The 22,746-nt window shown below is 49.7% G+C and overlaps 7 protein-coding genes across 7 annotated transcripts; 5 read left to right on the plus strand and 2 right to left on the minus strand.

Annotated features, from left to right (window-relative positions):
• The first annotated feature begins 12 nt into the window (after positions 1-12).
• On the plus strand, positions 13-4,514 carry LPI9 (protein phosphatase regulator). The gene has a single exon (XM_018855887.1). The coding sequence runs from the start codon at positions 312-314 to the stop codon at positions 4,056-4,058; it is 3,747 nt and encodes a 1,248-aa protein (XP_018711470.1). The 5' UTR covers positions 13-311; the 3' UTR covers positions 4,059-4,514.
• Positions 4,167-5,202, minus strand: RPL5 (60S ribosomal protein uL18). The gene has a single exon (XM_018854679.1). The coding sequence runs from the start codon at positions 5,169-5,171 to the stop codon at positions 4,275-4,277; it is 897 nt and encodes a 298-aa protein (XP_018711471.1). The 5' UTR covers positions 5,172-5,202; the 3' UTR covers positions 4,167-4,274.
• A 3,877-nt stretch (positions 5,203-9,079) lies between these two features.
• On the plus strand, positions 9,080-10,789 carry METBIDRAFT_78069 (amino acid transporter; the record flags this gene model as incomplete). Its single annotated transcript, XM_018858813.1, has 1 exon — positions 9,080-10,789. One exon carries the CDS (start codon positions 9,080-9,082, stop codon positions 10,787-10,789), a length of 1,710 nt encoding a protein of 569 aa, XP_018711472.1.
• A 1,686-nt stretch (positions 10,790-12,475) lies between these two features.
• On the plus strand, positions 12,476-14,734 carry PMT2 (dolichyl-phosphate-mannose-protein mannosyltransferase; the record flags this gene model as incomplete). Its single annotated transcript, XM_018854016.1, has 1 exon — positions 12,476-14,734. The coding sequence occupies one exon, from the start codon at positions 12,476-12,478 to the stop codon at positions 14,732-14,734; it is 2,259 nt and encodes a 752-aa protein (XP_018711473.1).
• A 639-nt stretch (positions 14,735-15,373) lies between these two features.
• ISA2 (Isa2p) lies at positions 15,374-15,895 on the plus strand (the record flags this gene model as incomplete). Its single annotated transcript, XM_018855085.1, has 1 exon — positions 15,374-15,895. A coding segment is annotated over one exon (522 nt), but the record flags the coding sequence as incomplete, so codon positions are not given.
• A 316-nt stretch (positions 15,896-16,211) lies between these two features.
• TPD3 (protein phosphatase 2A structural subunit) lies at positions 16,212-18,098 on the minus strand (the record flags this gene model as incomplete). The annotated part of the gene is made up of 1 exon (XM_018857444.1): positions 16,212-18,098. One exon carries the CDS (start codon positions 18,096-18,098, stop codon positions 16,212-16,214), a length of 1,887 nt encoding a protein of 628 aa, XP_018711475.1.
• A 3,572-nt stretch (positions 18,099-21,670) lies between these two features.
• METBIDRAFT_11562 (putative phosphomutase) lies at positions 21,671-22,600 on the plus strand (the record flags this gene model as incomplete). Its single annotated transcript, XM_018854017.1, has 1 exon — positions 21,671-22,600. The coding sequence occupies one exon, from the start codon at positions 21,671-21,673 to the stop codon at positions 22,598-22,600; it is 930 nt and encodes a 309-aa protein (XP_018711476.1).
• Between the last annotated feature and the right edge of the window lie 146 nt (positions 22,601-22,746).

Below are 22,746 nucleotides of genomic sequence, written 5' to 3' on the forward strand. Positions count from 1 at the left end.
GGGCCCAAAAAAAAAAAAAAAAAAAAAAAAAAAAAACAGATTGCGTAGGGCCAGCGGCCCAGTGCTCGCGGCGCCTGCAGGCCCCGGGCCTGGGGCCATGGCTGAACCACGCCTACAAACTAGCACCCCGTCCGTCCATCTTTCCGCCACCCCCCTGTCTTTGCGCCCACAAACCCAAACTTTCTTTCTGCGCCCGACCCCGCCAGCCCGCAGACCGCAAAACACGTGCTTTCCGAGCCCCGCCTGCCCGAGCGCCCCACGACCCCAGGCCCGCCCAGAAACCCGCCTGCCGCCCGCTGTCCTCCATCGCCATGTCGCTTGCGCCGCCATCCGACATCACAACAGGCGTGTCCAACGGAGACGTGGACTGGCTCTTCCGCAGCAAGTCGAAGAAACTCGAAAAGAAACTCAATCTCGAACGGCGGCCCTCGGTTTCGCTCGCGCCGGACCGCCCCGACCTGGCTGGACCGGCCCCTACCTCCAGCGGCAGGGACACACGGCCGGGCGGAGACAAGGAGAACAGCCCCAGCGCGGAAGCCGCGTCGGATGCTCGTGCCTCGCACGGCCCCGAGAACAAGCCCGCAGAGCCCGCCGCGTCGGCCGCCAGAAACGACGCCAGGCCCCCCAGAAACGACGCCAGGCCCGCCAGAAACGGCCCCCAAACGGCCCCGGACTCGCCGCCCAGCCCGCGGAACACGCACACGGGCCTCCCCGGCCCTAGCCCGGTCGGGCTGCCGCCCGCCACGCGGCGCTCCCGCTCGTCGTCCGCCCCGCAGCCGCCCAAGCAGCCTGCCGCGGTTGCCGGCGCCCTGCCAGCCGCCAGCAGAAGGACCAGCGTGGCCGTGGCGCAGCCGCCCGCCACCGTGGCCCCCATACAGCCCCCGGCGCCGGTGTCGCGGGCCAATTCGGGCAAGGGACGCTCGTTCTTCAGCTCGCTCTCGGCCAAGTTCAAACACTCGGCGTTCTCGGCGCCGCCTTCGGCCCCCGCGGCACCGCCCGCACCCAGCGCCCTGCGCGCCTCATCGCCAACTGCCACGGCGGTGCTGCCGGCGATGCACGTGCCGAAATCCGCGCCGTCGGGCGGCCCGTCCCCGCGGGACCAGGACCTCGCGGCCTCGGTCAACAAGCCGCCGCTGGAATTGGCCCAGGGCGTGCCCCCAAACAGGCTGGTGCACCGCGCGTCGCTCACGTCGCTCGCGGCGCTCTCGCCGCGGCCGTCCTCGGAGAAAGAGCGCGGCTTCTTCAGAAGACGGTCGCTGATGGCCGACGCCCCCCCGGCCGTGGCCCCCACAGACGCCTGGAAGACCGCCGGCCCGGCCCACCTTGCACAGAAACCCCGCAAGCCCGAGCTTTGTTTGCGCAGGGTCTCGTTTGCCTTGGACAAGCTAGACAAGGACCCGCAGCAGCAGATCCCCTCACGCAGGCCGCGCAAGGGAGCCGTGTTGGTTCCCGAGGACTTGAAGGCCCCGCCGCCGCGGCTCGCCTTGGGGATCTCCACGGCCGACGGCAGCCGCAGCAGCGCGGCGGCGGAGCCCAGCTACACCGACGAGGAGTTTCAGCGGGCGCTAGAGGCGCAGCACAAGGCTCTGTTGGAAGCCGCAAAGCATGCCGTGGAGGCACATTTGTCGGCAAAGAAGCTCGCGTGCCAGATTGCGGGGTACAAGGCGTCAAGCAAGTCCGCCCTGGCGGCCTACGCGGAGGAGGACGACATCTCACAGGGCGCGGAGAACATCGCGATCGACAACCCGTTGCACGTGCACCTCAACCACTTCGAGAACGTGACGCCGCTCGTGTCCGACGACGAGGACGACGACCTCACGCCCGAAACCATATACACGCGGTGCTGTCACTTGCGCGAGATCCTCCCCATCCCGGCCACGTTGAAGCAGCTCAAGCACAAGCCGCGGCCGTTGCAGATCCTTAAGATGCTCAACCCCAGACCCACGTTGATCGATGTGCTTTCGTTCAGCGACTTCATCACCATCATGCCCATCAACACTGTCATCTTCGACAACGTCACCATGACCACCGAGATGTTGAAGCACGTGCTTGCCGGCTTGGTGCACAGCAAGCACTTGGAAAAGCTCTCGTTGCGAAACGTGGCTATTGACAAAGCAGGGTGGGGCTACTTGTGTGAGTTCATGTCCCGCAACCACAACGTGAAAAAGCTAGATATCTCGCAGCAGAGAGTCAAGCACTTGACCAAGCCCTCGTCCGTCAGATCCGCCATGAACTGGAACTTGTTCATCGACGCGCTCAAGTCTCGAAACGGCATCGAGGAATTGGTCATGGGCGGCTGCAAGTTGAGCGACGACGTCTTCGAGAATCTCTTGGAGCATGCTTTAACAGTGTCGACATGCAGACTAGGCGTTGCGGCAACGGAAATCAACGTGCGGAAATGCGAGCTTTTGGCCGACTGGATTGGTAGACCCAACTCCAAATGCGTGGGGATCGACATTGCTTCGAATGACTTGAGCCAGGGACAACTCAAGCCATTCATTGACGCGTTTAATACCAAAACGGTCAACTTGGTTTTCTTCTCATTGAACGCCACCTCTTTGTCTGACATAGACGAGGTTGGCGATCTCTTGAAAGGATTGTCGAGACTCGAGAACCTTCGCTTTTTCGACTTCAGCTCGCTACCCCAGCTCTTTCCTCATGTTATTTCCAAATTGGGCAGATATCTTCCCAACTTCAAGAGTCTAAGACGAATGCATTTCGACTTGAATGAGCTCTCCTCGCAGTCCATTGCCGCACTTGCCGACGTGTTTCCCAAAGTGCCAAACCTTGTCCATGTATCCTTGTTGGGAAACACTAACCTAGACCGAGGCTCTATCGGCGCCTTATACACAGCGGTGAAGTTGTCTTCAATATTTACCCTAGACTTGGACTACGACCTTATCCCTGACGAACTTTCACAGCGCCTTGCCCTTTACCTCATGAGAAACTTTGACAAGGCAGTCAAGCCAAATATCAGTGACTATGCTGGGAACAATGAGCAGGACGACGTGATGTTCGATGGATCTCTTTTAATGGAAACGGCCGAGAAAATGTTGACAGAAAGTGATCAGAATCCAGGAGAGGTCGACTTGAAGTTGCAAAAAATAATCACAAATGCGCTTATTGAAAGAACCAACTCGGTCAGGAAAGATATGCATCGCGTGATCGACTCGCTCTTTGAGCAAAGAAACAATGGAAATTTGTCTTTCGAGGGAAAGGAAAACCTCCTTCGATTCTGTCTCCTCGATGCGTCGCTCGAGAAACTCGTTCACATGTTCGAACAAAAAGCGAAGATGTTCAGCTCGACCCCCTTGAGCCCTTCTACTTCCATTCAAGACACGGAAAACTCGCTTAAAGTGGATCGTGAAAAGCTTCATGCCGGCTCCTCGGCGTTGATTGCAGCTGGTCCGATTTTGATGGCTAGAACCTCTCGCCCAAATGGATCAAGTGGCTTTCAAGGAAACGAATCGACATTGCAACCACATCTGGTGGTCATTGACGCGAATTCAGACGGGCGGGACGTTATTATAGACAATCTAACGGGAAGACCGATCCTCATGAAGTCGGTCTCTCAATCATCGCTCTACGCTAAGGAACAGGAGGAGGAGGAAGGTGAATTTCTCCGTTGGGGCTACTTCATGGAGCACCTAGACAACAAGGAGAAGGTTTCCGATATGTTGAATGGAGACGAATGTCGACAAGAGCTTTCCGTTTTCGGGACCGTTCCGTCCGGGTCGGAGCTTCGCGAGGCCATCATCGACGCGAAGGGCGTCGAGTCTGTGACTGACCTCATCTCCAAAATCAATACTCAGAGAGTGAGTCTTGAGAACATCTACAGAAACAAGGAAATAGACGAAGTCACTGGCAGTGACGGTGAGGTTGGGAGCCCGTTGACGATGAGCAGCAAGAGCGAGGCTTTCCAAGATGCAACAGAACATTTGAGCGGCGAAGACAACGTCTCCATCGACTCTGGCGAGGGCCTTGGTGTGCACCCGGTTGTTGATGAGGCTTATGACAAGCTTCTCAACGAAGCCCAGCGCGTGATGTCGAACAAGTGAGAGTTGCTTGCGCTTGTACATACATTAATGAATAATGAGAAACCGTGGTTGGTGACACAGTTGGCGAGTGCCACCGATAGTGAGTGAGGGTAGGCGGGGCGGGTGGAAACAGCGGTTGACGGCAAAAGGGCACGGGTAAGGGAAACTACATGTGGGCAGGCGAGAAAAGAAAATTAAGATTAAAGTTTGACAAGTTACACAAGTTCAAGCAGAAACTTAGTTCTCGGCCTTGAAAGCAGCGATCTTGGCGTTGATCTTGGCCTGTCTCTCCTCTCTGGAGATCTTGGTGGCCTTGTACTTCTTGGACTCAGCAGCGTACTCCTCCTTGGTGTGCTTCTTTTGGGTTGGCTTGAAGGATGGGTCCTCTCTGATCTTCTCGTGGGCGTTGGCGTAAATCTCCTCAACGTCCTCTGGGTCGACCTCGTCCTTAATGTACGACTTGAAAACTTGCTTGTACTTCTCCTCGTCGTCGTCCATCAACTCCTCCATATACTCGGCAATGTGGCCACCAAAGATGTACTTTCTCAAGAGCTCGGCGTCCAACTCCTCGGACTCAATGTCCCAACCAGGGAATCTCTTGGCCGAGTGAGGGACGTACAAACCACCGTCAGAGGCACCCTTCAAGACACCAAAGATTCTGGCACCGGTGGTGGTTCTCTGCAAACCAATGTCCAAGAAAACCTTGAATGGTCTTGGGGCGTCCTCGACAGCCTCGGTCAACTCGTATTCACCCTCAACCTCCTCAACACCAGTGTAGGTCTCATCCAAACCGAGCTTTTGCAAGGCTCTTCTGGCAACCAACAAACCAACAGCGTAGGCAGCGGACCAGTTAGTCAAACCGTACTTGATACCGTATTGGGGCAACTCGTGGGCGTAGGCAGCGGTCATGACAATGTCACCGGTGATGGTGGAAGACACGATTTGGGCAATGATGTCTCTGTTAGTGAATCTAACCACCAATCTGTACTTTGGCGAGCTGTACTTGGCCTTGTGCTGGGCCACCAATCTCTTTCTTTGGTAGTAGTCGGTCTTACCCTCCTGTCTTCTACGGAAAGGAGTTTGGAATCTCGAGGAGTAGGCAGAGGTCTTGATAGCGGATTTGTCGAAAGCCATTTTGGATGTTTCTGGTGAGGAGAAGAGGTGTAGAAATTTTCACCAAACCTTTTTTTCTCGAGCCCGGCGAGATGCCGAGCGCGCGTGTGCAGGCGGGACGGATGCTACGCACCTGTGCTGAGAGGTACGCTAGCAGTCACGTGAGCGGCCCGGGGTTCGTGGTCGTGTGGCTGGCCGTCGTCATTCGGCAAAAAGGAGGGGGTAGATCAAAGCAAGCCTAGAGTCTGTGGTGTGGCGGTGTTTGGGTCTGCCCGGTGGAGTTCCTGGTTTGGGTGGTGGGGGCACTGTTTGTTGATTTGTACATTGTATCGTCTTGTTTTTTATTAGGGCCGCGAAACGGCACGCACTTGAACGGCGGGCCAAGGCCGAGTCGATGTGTTTTCCCAGGAGCTCATTTGGAGATAGGAATGAAAGGCATGGAATAGAAAAAAAAAAAAACTACAACCAAGCATAAAAAACCCATTGAAAAGGATATCAGCGCTTTCCAGGCAATGCTCGTTCAAAGAGAGTATATCTGTATGGCATCAGCAGTGGTGCAGTGACGCCTACTACTAGCCAGGAAGGATTGCATATATGGGGCACTCGAGCCACTATAGCCCAGAGACCCAGAGACTGGCTGTTGTCCCCAATTTTATAGAGCAAGCTTTAATGTTCAATGTTGGTGAGACAACAGAGTCGGCCTGCTAAACTGGCTACAATGATTTCGGCAACTCTGTTTTCAGGCTTCCTGCTCTGACAGGCACTTGTGAGAATGCGTCTAAGTGGCCAAACAGAATAAACGTAAAACCAATACTGTTTGCTGCTTCTAGTTGCCTTCCTCCTTTCAATTTTGCCTGGAATGTCTCCACTTTCGATTTTCTACGTACTACCAAACCCACTTGCTGGTTTATTCTCCTGTCACGGCCTGCATGGACCAGATGTACGACAAGCTCATAACCCGGATGGAACATTAAGTAGAATTGGGTCTTTCTTCCTTCGTGAGGTCCTTCCGCATGTGCCCGAATTTCACCAGAGTTCACGGCAAATTTCAGCAAAGCTGTCCAAGCTCCCTGAAAAAGCCTGCATCTTTCAATAGATGTGAATTCTCTTCAAAAACGTCTATCCCAAGTCTTTTGGAATAAGGGTTTTGTATATTGAAAATAACACGCAGGCTATAGTTGCATATTTTCTAATTCCAGCGCACCCGTTCCGCCAGTCACCATGCATTGATATGCGGGCATGGCACCGATTGGCGGGTTCTCTTGAAACCATATCGCTGTCATGTTGCATGCGTGAGTCAGTCTTGGAATGAAGTCGAGTTTTTTGTTTGCAAAACGTAGACCAGCACCGTGAGTAGAGAAACTGGAAGTACCCCGTGCCAACTTCAACAACAACTGATGAGAGGTAGAATTGTAGCCGCTGTGTTCTTGTTACCGAAGTTCGATATATATGCAAGATGCTGCCCATGCTAAGTGAAAGTGACAAAACGCCGTGTGTATTTTATAAAACCCGCTAGTACATATGCTGAGCATCAACACGCATTTGAACTTGAAACAGACTATGCATCTGACATATTCACAGTGACATATTTGTGCCTATGATTGCTTTGTCAATTTCTCAAAATGTTCATCTTTTTTGATTAGATTGACCAATTTTTGCATTGGCAGAGTACTTTTATCTCGGTTTGATACCATACAAGATAGTTCCTAGGAATGAAAGAACGATGTGCAAGTTTGTCTGAATTGGTGCTATAAAGCGAATATTCTATTTTTTGAGAATCAGCGCCCTGGGATGATTCTACGTTGCACCTTATTTGAAGGAACTAATGACAAACAATGTTAAACACCCAAAGGCCTGCAACGCTGCGCGATGAGAAATCCTTCCTCCTAAATGTTACAGTTTCGAGTCCTTACCATGATGTTCCGTCGAGCCAATGCCGAGCAGTACGCATTTTTTTTCTTTGGTGTATCAGGTTATTGACGAGTTTCAGCTACTATTGATATTCTACTGACGGATATACAGCTCGGAGCTCGAGGCTATTTCAGACAGCGGGTGACGAGAAACCACGAAGACATCGTGTTTTATTTCTGAGTGGTATAAGGATACGCCCAGTATTATATTCTTTTGTTCTTCCTTGAGGAACTGTGATTTCTCCTAGGTCTGGATTCGAGTCATCGACTAGTGGCAATCCCAACACTAAAGATACTCATGTATGCTAGTAGGCAGCTCGATAAAATCTGGTGTATTCGTACCTGTGATAAAATATTTTGAATTTGTATCACACAGCTAATTTTAACGGAATAATTAGGGAAAGAGCTTTTTTTGGTAGATTTATCTGTAATGCACATTCATTGTGAATAGAAATCTGGCTTTGATAATGCCATCCGAAAGTGCGCTTCCATAATAACCCCTGGAGTATTTCCGGGCCGAAATTTAGTCGCTTGATGGAACGAATTGCAAAGAACATAAAACAAACTCACATTCCGTGATTTCAGTGGTCAACAGAGTACGAGAGCTGTTCAAATTCTTGTACGTCGCCGGAGTATCGTAGAATATATAGCCAAGCCAAAACTAATTAGGAAGTCTTAGACCTGCTCCTTCTGACCCAAATCTATGTCAAGAAAACCCTACATTCAGAATGATTCAACTTTGATAAAACATTGGACAAAAACGAATACTTCGGTAATTGTTGTCCTTAGCTTGCTATTGATATCTCTTGCTGCAGCTTGCACTATTCTGGTACTGTGGCACAGGATGTCACAGTATCCTTCATTAGACAGAAAATCCCGCAATTCGATAAGCTGCGAGAAGCAAAAGCTTGTTCTCTGCATACTGAAGTATTTCACACTCACAATACAACGTTAAAAGCATTTCGAAACTAAGATAGCTGGAACCAGTTTCTTATTACAGAAATCGTTTTCGATTAAAGCTTAAAATATCGCTGAGCCTTATCGTATCATGCGTAAGAATCGGTTGGGCTTTTGCCCACATGAAATATGCACATACGTCGGCGCTCTAACGATAATTTCAACCGCATCCACCTACGTGTTTGAAAATTGGCGTTGTGCTTGGGTGCTTTTTAGATGTCATTCGCAGGTTTTCTAGCAACATGACACTAAAGACATATATTCATCTGGACTTCATGCGAGGATGGCTCACATATTAGTACACCCACGCGAGAAGCGTATGACCTCTTGATGAACTATCTGCAGCTTCATGTTAATTTACATTACAATAATTCTGCGATTATTCTTTATTATTTGTCTTCTTGTTTTGTTGCTTAGTGAACAGGATCATGCCCGAGAGCCTCAAAACAGTAGGCGTGCATAGAGAATATTTCGGTAAGTTTCTTATCGCATTTTCCGAATAAGGAAGTTCCTGGCGTATTGTCCCCCCCTGGCATGACTGAAAGGCCTATTCAGCTTATCTCGACTATCATCTCGGTTCAGTATCTTAGTTGCTGGCAACGTGTTCTTTTTTTGGCTTTGAAGAGTTTGTTTGAAGGTTCTGATGTTTCCTCAAAAGAAGCCAGTGTGAGTCTTCACAAGGCTGGACGTAGGATCAAGATCTCCTTTTCCTTGTAGCGACATTAATATAAACAACGCAATTAATTTGTGTTTTTGAGTATTCTTCTCCATTTGCCAAACTTCTCCTGACATCAAGGCAGTGCAACTGTGGTTAGAGATAAACTGCACATGGGCGATTATGCATGAATTGCTTGAATCTCAGTGTAATTATTCGAAAGCATACATCGGCCTTTTATCTCCAAAGAAAGCACCCCCTACCATCTGAAATGTGATTTAAAGGATTGCTCTACCCTTTTCCTCTGTCGGATTTTCACAAAAGTAAGAACTGTCTTTCGAATTTTTTCTCTCCACTTCCCTGCCAATTCTGTCATACGCATTCAACTAGATTAGATCAGCAAGAACATGGAAGCAGTCCTTTCCAAACAGGAGGTTCTTGAGGCTGTGACGTCTAACCCTCAGTTTTATAACAACATCCAAAATGTGCAGACCCCACACATTGACCCGATATTCTCGTCCGATGATAACGATCTCTTGGCTCAGATTGGATATAAGCCTGAGTTGAGAAGACAATTTTCCGCAATTCAGGTGTTCGGTGTTGCTTTCTCAATTATGGGATTACTTCCTTCAATTGCGTCGACTTTGGGCATTGCGCTTCTAGCCGGGCCCGCCGGTGCCATTTGGGGCTGGTTGATTTCTTCGCTTTTGATCTTGACCATTGGTGTATCCATGAGCGAAAATGCCTCTTTCCAGCCTACAAGCGGTGGGTTGTACTACTGGACAAACTTTTATGCTCCGCCCAAATTGAAGACAATTGTGTCGTTTATCATTGGTAACACTAACTCCTTGGCTTTGGTTGGTGGATTGTGTTCCATTGATTATGGATTTGCCACGGAGGTCCTCTCCATTGTGGTCATTGCCAAAGACGGTGATTTTGAAATCACTTCGGCCAAAACGTATGGAGTTTTTGTTGCCTGTGTCTTGGCACATGTTTTGGTGACTTGTGCTTCTTCGAGACACACGGCTTGGTTGCAAACCGCGTCGATCATAGTTAATGTTGGATTGATTGTGCTATTTATTATTGCTATGCCAATTGCAGCCAGCAGAGGAAGTCCTAGATCTGCGTCCTGGGTTTTTGGAAGCTTTGAGACCCTTACGGGATTTCCTGTTGGATGGGTACAACTTTCACAGGCCTGGTTGCCAGCAATTTGGACCATTGGTGCCTTCGACTCATGTGTGCACATGTCAGAGGAGTGCACAAATGCCACTAGGACGATTCCCATGGGTATTGTCGGCTCCATTAGTACATGTGGGATCTTGGGGTTCATTCTCATGATTGTGATAATGTTTTCGTTGCAATCGAACGATCTTGAGGGGGTGTTGGGAAGTGCTTATGGTCTGCCCATGGCGCAGATCATCTACGATGCATTTGAAACAGTCCCTGGCCAAGGCAAGAAAATGGCCATCTTTTTCATGGTTCTCATATCCATTGCACAGTTTATGATGGGCGCGTCTGTTCTCACTGCCATTTCGAGACAAATCTTTGCTTTTGCTAGAGATAATGGATTGCCCTTCTCTTGGTGGGTCAAGAAGGTCAACAAGAAGTTATCTGTTCCAATACATGCGGTATTTACTGGCGGTGCAGCGGCGATTGTTGTCGGACTCTTATGTCTTATTGGAGATACTGCTGCAAATGCGTTGTTCACTCTTGCGGTTGCTGGCAACTATCTTGCGTGGGGAATGCCTACATTCTTGAGGTTGATATACATGAATGACAAGTTTGTTCCTGGCCGGTTCTATTTGGGCCCATTGTGGAGCAGGGTCAACGGCTGGATCTCCATTGTTTTTGTGGTGTACACAATTGTGATGGTCATGTTCCCCACAGACACAAATCCAACTAGGGAGACGATGAATTATACTGTTGTTCTCACGCCTGGAGTGTGGATTCTTTCTGCTGTATACTACTATGTTTACGCACACAAGAGCTACCACGGTCCTGCCAAAACAGTGGACGACGACGGCGACTTGAGTGAGAATTTTGCCGGATTCACCACTCAGGTGGTCGATGGACAATCCGTGAAGATGAGGAGCGACAGCCCTGATCTCAAGGCATGAGATAATTGGGAATCGCCATAGTGAGATTGCACCAATGATGCGTCTACAGAGAATTATTAGCGTAGTTTAGATCGTGCTTGGCCCTATTTGAGCCTGAAATATACATGAAATCACAAAATAGGGGAAATCGGGGTTTCAAAAGCCATCAAATGGTGGCTGTTAGTCTGGCACCAACTCATGTCTGTTCGTCTTGGAACTTTTGGGTGCCTTGCGGCTTAGATGTCTATCGCCAGTATTCACAATAGAGGCTTGCTTTGAATTTGGCGCAAAAGGCAAATGTTCATCAGTTCATTCATAGTTCCTTTTTCATTTTCATGTACTTGGAGTCCGGCCTCAAGTGGTATTTTGGCTGTAGGTTTGAAAAGTGCCAAGTTTCAAGCCCAGAAACTTTTCCACTACAAACTCCATTTTTTTCATAACCCCATCTTTTTCATGGACGAGGGCCATATGGAATTTCAGAAGTAAGCACTCCGGGGTGCTCCCAAGGCCCGTCTGGATATCATCAATAGATCCAGAAGAAGCAAATTGGTCGAATTAAAGGAGTAGGAGGGATTGAAAATTGAAGAATTGCCGGAATCAAAATAGTGAAGCAATCAAAGGAATTGAGGTGATTGAGGTTTTTCTTAAACACTTATTTGATGAAGTCTGTACAAAAATACCCCAAAGACGTAAGTGATGTCGAGAAACGGCCTGATATCTTTTATCATCGCGGCTGTCTTGGTTACTACGTCTTCGACTCTTAGGATATTTCTCCTAAGTCGCTTCAACTCAGAAGTTGGAAAGGGAGCTCACTTTATGCAATCTTCCATGTCCAAGTGTAGACCTAGACGATTGGTGACGAGTAAATTCAATATGGTTAAGTTCTTGAAAGAGTTGTCGACTGGCCAGCTCTCCGTCTCAGTTCTAGGCGTTGAAATGAAAGCAACCAATGAAATGCAAACATTCAAGTTTCCAAGCATTCAAGTTTCCAAATATTCAAGATTACAAACATTCAAATATCCAAATCATAAAAAATAAATTGGGGAATCGAATTTGGCCGTGTTGAGATCTCTGTCAAAGTATTCGAAATTAAAGCGTTCAGAGTATGGCAAAAACCCGGGGCCGCACTTGCGAAAAACACCTATAAATACACTTTATTATCAGTGGAAAATGTTGCAATGAAGAAAATAATAGATACAGAAAAAGACAGAATCCAAGTGGGAGGAATCATAAAGAGGAAGAAATTAAAGGAGGGAAAAACCAAAAGGAGGGAGAAATCATAAAGAGGGAAAACCCAAAAGAAGGGAGAAAAAAATTCAGAAAGCAAATAAAGCACGGAGCTTAAATGGAACGCCAGATATTAGAGAACAAATGAGAGAATGCAAAGAACAGCCAAAACAAAAAAACAGTAATCCGACCCAGTCAGCCGGGTCCATGCCCACCACAGGCAGGATCATATTAAAAAAAAAAACAATAATAACCCACCAAAACCCGGATCTATCCCAAACCATCACACAGGGTCTTCCAACCCACCGCCCCATAAGTGCCCAGTGGCCCGGCCGCCCCAATGCCAGATCCGCGCGATCGCCAGGTTCGTCCTGCACAGGGGCCGTCGCGTCGTTAACACGTAGCCAGTTCTTCAAACCCACGCGCACCACCCGGTTTCTCTTAACCTACGCCCTTTTCTTAGCAAAACACCCTAACAAAATGACAGCGTCAGGCGCAAAAACTGCCGCTGCCGGCCCCCGGCTGAGAAAGCCGGCCGCGGCCAAGCTGGCAGCCGCCGAGCCCGCACACGCCGATGTCTCTGCGCAGGAAAAGTACCAGCAGTCGACGACTCGGGCGCTTGTGGATTTGGAGGCCTGGTTGGCGCCGTTGGTGTTGACCGTGGTGTCGTTCGTTTTGCGCATGTACAGGATCTCCGTCAACAGCAGCGTCGTGTGGGACGAGGCACATTTCGGCAAGTTCGGCTCCTACTACTTGAGACACGAGTTCTACCACGACGTCCATCCGCCCTTGGCCAAGATGATGGTGGGGCTTTCCGGCTGGATCGCGGGCTACAACGGCTCGTGGGACTTCCCCTCGGGCCAGACCTACCCGGACTACATTGACTACACGAAAATGAGATTGTTCCAGGCCACGTTTTCGGCGTTGTGCACGCCCTTGGCCTACTTCACCGCCAAGGAGATCGGCTTCTCCATCCCCGCCACGTGGTTGTACACCATCATGGTCACGTTCGAGTTGTCCTACGTGACCTTGGGCAAGTTCGTGTTGCTCGACTCGCCGCTCTTGTTCTTCACTGCCTTGACGCTTTTCACCTTCGCGCGCTTCAACAACTTCAACACCCGCAAGTTGGAGTTCACGCGCAAGTGGTGGAAGTGGCTCGTTCTCAACGGCGTGGCCATCGGCTTGACCTGCTCGGCCAAGATGGTTGGGCTTTTCGTCACCACCTTGGTGGGCATTTACACCGTGGTGGACTTGTGGAACAAGTTGGGCGACAAGTCCTTGACCTGGAAGCGGTACACGTGCCACTGGGCCGCGCGCGGCTTTGCCTTGATTGTCGTGCCCATGTGTGTGTTTTTGTTGGCGTTCAAGGTGCACTTCGACTTGTTGTACAGGACCGGGACCGGCGACGCCAACATGTCCTCCTTGTTCCAGGCCAACTTGCTCGGCTCCGACGTGGGCGGCGGGCCCAGAGACGTGACGATCGGCCACTCCCAGGCCACGCTCAAAAGCCAGGGCTTGACCGGCGGCTTGCTCCACTCGCACGTCCAGACGTTCCCTGAAGGCTCCAAGCAACAGCAAGTCACCACCTACTCGCACAAGGACTCCAACAACAACTGGATTTTCCAGAGATCCCGCTCCACAGAGTTCTACAACACCGAGACAAACACGGACATCGAGTACGTCAAGGACGGTATGATGGTGAGATTGGTGCATGCGTTGACCGGCAGAAACTTGCACACCCACGAGGTCCAGGCCCCGTTACTGACTTCCGAGTACGAAGTCTCGTGCTATGGTGACATGAGCATTGGCGACCTCAAGGACGACTGGCAGGTCGAAATCATGGAGAACCACGGCTCCGAGGACAAGGCCGTGTTGCACCCTTTGAGCACCTCTTTCAGATTGAAGAACCGTGTGTTGGGCTGCTACTTGGGTGTCACGGGCAACAACTTGCCGCAGTGGGGTTTCAGACAAGGCGAGGTGGCGTGTTTCAAGAACCCATTTAGGAAGGACAAGAGAACTTGGTGGAACATCGAGAACAACAAGAACGACATCTTGCCCAACGCCCCTGAGGACTTCAAGTTGCCCAAGACTAATTTCTTCAAGGACTTCATCCAGCTCAACTTGGCCATGATGGCGACCAACAACGCCTTGGTTCCTGACGACGAGAAGCAGGACGACTTGGCCTCGCAATGGTGGCAATGGCCCACCTTGCACACCGGTATCAGAATGTGTTCGTGGGCTGACGACGTCATCAAGTACTACTTGGTCGGCTCCCCAGCCACGACCTGGACGTCCACGGCCGCTGTGATCTTGTTCTGCTTCATCACCTTGTACCACTTGATCAGATGGCAGAGACAGATCGTGGACTTTGACACGCCGGAGTCGCTCAAGGTGTTCCTTATGGGCGGTATCTACCCGATGTTTGGCTGGGGGTTGCACTTCATGCCTTTTGTCATCATGGGCAGAGTCACCTACGTGCACCACTACCTTCCAGCGTTGTACTTCGCCATGATTGTGTTCGTATACATTGTTGAATCGTTCACCAGACCATTGAAGAACTCGCCAAAACAGGCCAACAAGATCATCTACGCTGCAATCTACGCTGCGTTGTATGCCTTGATGATCGGAACGTTTTGGTACTTCAGATACTTCTCCTGGGGCATGGAAGGCCCTAAGGAGAACTGGCAGCACTTGAAGCTCTTGGAGTCTTGGAGAGTCTCGGACGATAACTATGTCTAGTCTACGGGGATGCAGTCCATCCAGAAAAGACGTCCATCAGGATTCCCCTTAGTGGAAGAAATCCCAAGTTTAGAATTGTATAAGCAAGTTCGTGCGAATTGCCGAATCGGAAGTACAGCTTCTGATGACCTGAGTAGATCCCAGATGTATAAAGTGATTAAAGAAATGTTCATCAAGACGCCAGCATTTCATTAATGTCAGCTGGGTTTCAAAGATGGCTCCCGTTCGTTTCCGTTCGTTTAGAGGATAGTACAGGAAAACGAAGCATTCTTTTGTTTGTCATAATTCGTAATGTTCGCGTTTTTCTGGTTTCGGTCCCAGTTTGCATCCGCTTTGAAATCCACTGCAAATCAGAATCAGCGTTTGTCAGCGAACTGTGCGAAACGGCCCGTGAGGCCTGCACGCTTACCTAAAATTACATAGCGTTGCTAGACTTCAAGGCTAAGTTCTTAGCTTCTCTTGAAACCTTGCCCAAAAAGACCAGAGTTCAAAATGATCAGAAATACATTGACCAGTATAAGATCCTCGCCGCTCATCTCGGGGAAAACCGGAACCAGGGCCCTTGCTCATCCTGGCTCCACTACCATAAGAAGGCCCGTTCCTTGCCTTTTCCGGAGATTTTATTCTGAGCCCGTGGAACCGAAATCGTTTAAATCTTTATCTTTTGCGCTACCGAAAGAAACCCCGCAATCTGTGACAGACTCTGCCAGCGAAGACGCACCAAAGACTACGGAAAAATTGACTGATTTTGACATGACTAGCCTCATTCGTGGAACCACGGATTTGAAAATAGGCATCACGGACCGGGCGAAAGCGAAGTTGGTCGAAATCGCCAAGGATGACCGACTTGCCGACTTGGCTCTCAAAGTGAAGGTCGAGAGTGGTGGCTGCCACGGGTTCCAGTATGATTTCGAGCTTTCGAGCTTGAAAGAAGAGCTCGAAAAAGATGACGAATTGGTGGTCTTTCAAAGACGAGACTCTAATATGGCCACAGTAGTCTTCGACGAGTCTTCGCTAGAAATTCTCCAGGATTCCAAGCTTGACTATACCAAGGAATTGATCGGGTCCTCGTTCAAGATGGTCGACTCGCCATACACGTCGACGTCGTGTGGATGTGGCGCTTCTTTTGACTTTGACTTCGAAAAGCTCGAGAACGCGAAGAGCAAGGCTTGAGCTCTCGCCACATCGCGCCAGCCACGCTTCATAAAAGATTTGTTCAATGATACTTACGACATATTTCGTTACCCTCGTAGGCCCGGGTTTGCATCTCGCGCTGTATGTTCCTCGTGTCTCCACAACAGCCTTCTGAAAGAATCACGTAGCATCTGCCTCTTCCCGCTAGACTTCCTCTGCCTCGCTCATTGTCTTTGTGGGGGAGTTCAAGAAGACCTGACAAGAAGGAAAATATGAGGTCATTCAGAAGTACTCAATGGCTTCGATTCAATACACTCATTTGACTCGCTTTGCGGCGTGGCAATTATACTTTCTGGGACAAGCCCATGATCGATTCAAGGCTGCTGTTTGCGTAGTACCTCACGTCCACGTCAGCATCACCCTGTAGCACGTTCAAATTCAGCATAATCTCATTGTCGATCAACTCCGTAACATCAGAGCCAGGTGCCTTGACCAAGGCTTCCACAATCACGAGGTACGACTTTGCAACGTTGAACCTGATGTTGGGAACTGGGTCGGCAGTTAGATGACTGACGAAGGGTATGATCTTGTTGACTACGACACTCTGGTCGATGACTGGGGTGAGTTTAGAGACCACGAATAGGCAGGTGATTCTGATGATGAAGTTGGAAAAGTCGACTTGTCCGGCGCTTCCCTCGTCCTCGTCGCTGATTTTTTCGTCCTTGATGTTCAACAAGCGAGTGACGATGTGTTCCTCGGCCCAGGCGGAGCCGAAGATCACCGTCAAGTCCCTGAGGTTGTTGACAGCCGCGTCACGCACTGCGTAGACAGGGTCCCACAACCAAGACATGCACAAGGTCAAGAGCTCGTTATTGAAGAACGGCTCGCCCAACTGGTTGGCCAATTTGGGGATGTACTCTATGATGGCCAAGCGGACCCTCCACTTGCTATCCTGGGCCAACTCGGTGATGGCGGGCAACAAGCTGGTGGACAACAAGTTGATGCCGATGGTATCGTTGACGATGGACAAGTTGGAGATGATGTTCAAGCGCACATCTGGGAACTCATCCTTGAGCATGTTGAGGAAGATGGGCAACAACTTGTCGATGGTGGACTCCTCAGACAAGATGGGGCAGAGGCCCGTGACGGTGGAGGCCAAGGCGGCCCGGACGTTCTCGTGCGAGTCCTGGCTCAACAGGCTCACGACCGGGATGATCTTCTTCTCGGTCAACTCCGGGTCGTTGAGCAACTTGCAGAAGGCGGGCAACTGGGAAGCGATGGCCTTGCGGACCTCGGCCTCGTTGTCCTTCATCAAGCCGACGAACGGGTCGGAGAGCTTGAGCAAGTCCAGGGCGGAGGCCGCGAAGCAGGCCGCGATTTCCGCGAACTTGTCTGCGGCCGCGTAGCGCACGCGCCAGCTGTCGTCCTTGATCAACTTCAACGCGCTCACGAGGCAGTCGGAGTTGTGGGACTGGTCGGCCACGGAATGGAAGAAGCGCAAGATGGAGAGCAACACGTCGATGCTCAACAACTTGACGCTGTCCTGCGAGTCGTTGATCAAGAGGTGGAACATCTTGGAGATGATCTCCAAGTCGGTGTCATCCACCCTGTCCGCGGACGCCGGGTTCTCGCGCGTGGCACGCGTCATGTGGTCGATCAACACGGGGAGGTGCTTGGCCGCGCTGCGGCGCACCATGGGCGAGTCGTCCGCCACCAAGCCGTGGTAGAGCACGAGCAACTCGCGGCGCACCGTGGCGCTGACGCGCACAATCACAGCCTTGAACAAGCCGCACAGCGACACTTTCTTCAGGAACCAGTCGCCCTGCGCCAAGTCGCGCACCATGTCCAAGAAGAGCCCGTTGGCCTCTGCGTCCGTGAGCTCCGCGCCGATCTGGTTCAACGACGCCACCGCGTTGTCGCGCACTATGGGCTCCTCCATGGACAGCAACACGGCCAACACACGCACCAAAGGCTCGCAGTGCGCGTGGCCGCCCACCAAGGGCACAAAGCCGCCCAACTTCTCGGCCATCACGGCAAACACCTCCTCCTCGTCGTCCTGCACAACGTCATTTAGAAAGGGCACCAATTCGTTGAGCGCCCGCTCGGGCCCCAAGGCTATGGCAATGGCGTCGAGCTTCTGCATGGCCGCAACGCGGTTGGCCACGTCGTCGTGCTTCAACTCGTCTATGAGCAAGGCCAAGGGAAAAAGGTCGTCGTTTGAGGTTTCCATTTTGTGGTGGCTGATATGGGGGGCTGGGATAGGGGGCTGTTTCTGAGGGCCGGCGGGTATTGAGGGGCCGGCGGGTAATTAAGCGACAAAACCGGTGAGTTTTCGGCACGGGTTCAAATGGTGGTCAGTGTGTGTTTTTTAGGCCCGCGGGGAAAGTGGCGGGGTAGTCGAGGCTAAATATATGGACGTGGAAGGGAGCCGGAAATACTAGGTAATGGGTTTGTATGGTATGGTTCTTTCTGATATGGGAGGCCGTGGACCAGGGCCGGTCGACGGCGCGCGCGGTGCGCGCACGCCCGGCTTTAGTATGGCGCAGGCGAGGCTTTTTGCAGTTGCGACCAGGAGGGGCGTTTTCATGGAGAGGAATTTTTTTAGGGCTGTTCTAGGGGAAATTTCTAGTTGTGTCTGGGCTGATTTTTGGTGCCTATAGTGGCTCGGTTTGGGTCTTTGGTTTGGCTGGCCGGTTATATAATGGCCGGTTATATAATGGCCGGGTGGTTGGGGGTGGGTCTGATCATTGCTTCTCATCAGTGCTACTCATTATTTTTTCGACTAATTGCGTCTCATCAATGCGTCCCATCGATGTTTCTCCTCGGTGCTTCTCATCAGTGCTTTAATAAATGCATCTCATGAATGCGTCTCATACTTTGTTCTGATAACTGCATCTCATAATTTGTTCTAATAATTGCGTCCCATTGTTTTTCTAATAATCGCGTCTTATCATTGCCTCCCATCAGTGCCTCTAATAATTACGTCTGACCAAACTTGTAATCATTGCTTCTTATGATTGCGTCGCCGCAATGCGTGTCATAACTTGCTCTGATAAATGAATGACTTTTCTAATGATTGTGTCTCATCATTGCCTCTTCTACCCCTGCCTACAGCTCTGGATGGATGTGGCTTTTTCCTATAATATGGGCTCTAACTGCACCCTTATTCACTGGTTCTAGCTATAAAACTAAGCACTATCCGATCGTAACCCACATCACGAATCGGGCCATGCTTTGTTTGATGTGCCCTCCTTTGTTTTTCCTCTACATTTACCCCTGGTTTCATGCTTCACTACATCATCTTGATCTGCTGCCCTGATCATGGCTCTCATTGGGTTCTTTATTAATTCATCATGCGCAATTAAGATTCCAAGTACTGCATCAGGCTATGATTCTAGTTGCCTTCAGTTAAGCCTAGGTCTTTCTCCACGTATGCCTCTGAACACATTTCTGAGTATTACCCCGACTACTGTCTCTAGCTCATGTGAACAAAACCTGAAAGTACTCTCAGCTTTTTCGATTACATCACCTTTGGAAGTCAAGGCACAATAGAAAAAGAAACATCCTACCAAGGCTTGTCGCCTTATCACAAGAGAAGACATCCACATTGATGTTTGCCGATGCGGCACTAATGTATCAAAGCATATATTTAAAATTCCCTCACTACACAGCAATAAATAAAGCGGGCTCATTTGAGAGATGATGACTATGCTTTCATCTGACGGGCTGGTTTCGAATGAGGGTTTCAAGCCCGCAACTTTATCGCGTGATTTTCAAACATGAGTCTAGCAAATTCAATCTTCATTTCCTTTACCAGACACGTGTTTTTTTTAATTAATCACAGTTGTTTAGTAAAACCTTTTGTCTGTTAGCATAATACTTTCGGACGAAGCTTAGATTTCTCAAAGCAATCCGTGTCTCTTTTATCTATACCGAATTTTTTATGCAGCTGTGATTTGGGCGTACTTTGAGTATAATTTTCCTAAATGTAGTTTGCAAGGGGAATTGAAATTGGCTTGGGGTTCTTTCTTGATTTTCTTGGTGCTGAATCACACTTATAAGCAGATAATACCAAACCAGACTCCAAGAAGGCATCAGCTACCCCAATATTCGAACTTTCTAATAGTTTATATCCTTGAAAAGAAGCAGTTGATTATCTATTAATCGGTTTCGTGCTAAAAATAGGAATTCGGTCTATTGACTTTCCGTATGGCTCATGATACGACGGTTAAGTTAGTGCAGTCTTAGGGTGTCTCTTTTTTTAGATTTGAGACTTCATGCCATAAATTGAAAAGTATTAATATAGAATTCCATATTGATTCCAAAAATTGCTTTTAGAAAAGCAAACCGAGCCTGTTTCTATTCTCGCCCGTCTAGGCTAGTCGTCCAAATTATATCTATATACAACTGAAAAAGGGCTCATATGAAATACCTTTTCTCTGTTCTTAGTCCCCGAATACTGAATTAGTCGGCAAATGTTGAAGATATGAGCTTTATTCAGGTACATCTTCATGTCCAAAAATCCATTTCCATACCGATAAAGGTTCTCATTCTTCACTTGAAATGGCAAGACACAAAGTTATTTGAATGTCTTATTGCTAAATTCTTGAAGTTTGGTCCGTCTTGATTGAAAACACATTCAGCATGTTTCGAAAAATATTTCTGGCCTCTGAGTCATCCCAACCTTCCTCATTCATTAGCATAGACTCACAGAATACCGATGCGATTACAGCTCACTTTTCCATTGAATCTTTTGACCATTTAGCCTTGATCGTATATTGATTTTTCATATTCTAATACTAAGCCCTTTCGATGGTGATGCCCTCCAGGTCCTATTCTCAAGTCAGAAACTACTTTTTCAGAGAACTACATCTCCAAACTGGCCTAAGGATAGGGGGAATCAAATAGTACAAGTAAGGCATTGCAATATGGTTCCAGAAATTGAGATGAGTCACCACTATTGCAAAATGCTAGTTCTAATGTCCAACCTTGGAAGCCTTGCTATACTTAGAGGCAATTTTCAGGGGCCACAGACTGGTTGATTGATGATTTGTTTTACATAGAATTCATATCCTCTACTCACATGATCACGACTGGGGTATGAGCATGCGTTATTGTACGACTTTAGGCTTCTCTCTGGCAATGTCACTATCGTTTCAGAGCACCGAGATAAGCCCTTGCTTGGATTTCAAGCCATTATTTTTCTGACCGTTCAAGCAAACATATACATCACTGTGGCGATATAGTTTACCAATATAGTGCCGATGGGGATGCTTGCTAGATCTGAGAGACCAGCTGTACGCACAGACACAAACGTTCCCGTGCTCACTTCAACTTTCATACACCAAGCTCCTTCTCCTGGGCCATATTAGCCTTTCGTGTAAAAAGGAGTGACAAACAAGAGAGACGGATGATATCTGGGAACAGCTAAGCCGCCCAAGGCACCCACACAATTGTTCGAAGCCTATATACCGACAAGAAACACATCGAAAAAATGAGCTATGATGCAAATCTGATTTCTGATCCCTTAAAAGGCCTCTCTAATTCTAGTCGTGGTGCAAACAAAGTATGGCTTAGCGACGTGTCCACTTCAGGATACTGCACATAGGATAGACGTGGCACGTGCTCCTCGTATTTCGCCATACGGGCCATTCAAGATCAGGCGGGCGCACGCTCACCGGCCCAAATTACAAATCCACACCCGTGCCATTCACATCCAGGCGCCACCTATCAAAATTGTATAGACAGCCTCTTGTAGCCCTTGTTCTCACTCTCAGATTTGCTTTTACTCACGCATCCAAAATGTCCACCAAGCCGGATGCCATCGACGTGCACAACTCGTCAATCAACAGCGAAGACAGGGAGCAGTATGCCTGTGCCCAGAGCCTCGAAACCGGGCCTCGCTGGAAGTTTGAGATCGTCCCGGGCTGTTTCAAGCAGCTGTTGCCCGAAACGGACGAGACCACGTTTGACTATTTCAAAGAGGGCTTTGGCAAATTGAAGCCCTGGCCACAGCTTGCCAGTGAGCTCAGAGAGCTCAATCAAAACAGCCCGCAGCATGTCGCCTACAAGTTGCTTCTTTTGGGCCGCCACGGACAAGGATTCCACAACTTGGCCAATCTCATCTATGGCGACGAGCAGTGGAACGCCAAATGGCTGCACCTCACCACGGACGGCAAGATCGTGTGGGGCCCAGACCCTGAACTCACGGATCTCGGGCACTCGCAGGCCAAGGACAATCACAAGCAGTTGCAAGCGGAAATCCAGCAGGGCTTGCACTTGCCCACACGGTGGTTTTCGTCGCCGTTCCGCCGGTCGTTGGACACGTTGATCGGCACCTGGGAAGGCCATGTAGATTTGCAGAAGGCACAGCCTTTTATCATGGAGGATCTCCGGGAAACACTCGGCGTACACACCTGTGACAAGCGGTCGCCCCGCCGCGTCATTGTGGAGAGATACCTCGACAGGGGCTTCATCATAGAAGACGGCTTTGCAGAAGAGGACGAGCTTTTTAAAGACGATTATAGAGAGAAGGTGTGGGAGCAGGCCATCCGCCAGGAACGGGCGTTCCAGCACATATTCAGCACCACGGACAAGCACACAGACGACTTCATCAGTGTGACTTCCCATTCGGGCTCGATCCGCACGCAGTTGTTGGTCTTGGGGCACCGGGCCTTTGCCATTGGCACGGGCGGCATGATTCCGGTGGTGGTCAAGGCGACATATGAATAGAGGAACTAGGCCAGAGCTGGATGTCGTGACCGGTGCGTTGAGCCATGTGCTGGCAATGTCGTGGCAATACTTCTACTGATCTCGGTCCAGCAGTAGTTCTGGTTATAGATATAGTGATCGTATGATTGTGGGGATGGTTCTGACCC

Source organism: Metschnikowia bicuspidata, assembly GCF_001664035.1.
Source record: "Metschnikowia bicuspidata var. bicuspidata NRRL YB-4993 chromosome Unknown METBIscaffold_3, whole genome shotgun sequence".
Lineage (NCBI taxonomy): Eukaryota > Fungi > Ascomycota > Pichiomycetes > Serinales > Metschnikowiaceae > Metschnikowia > Metschnikowia bicuspidata.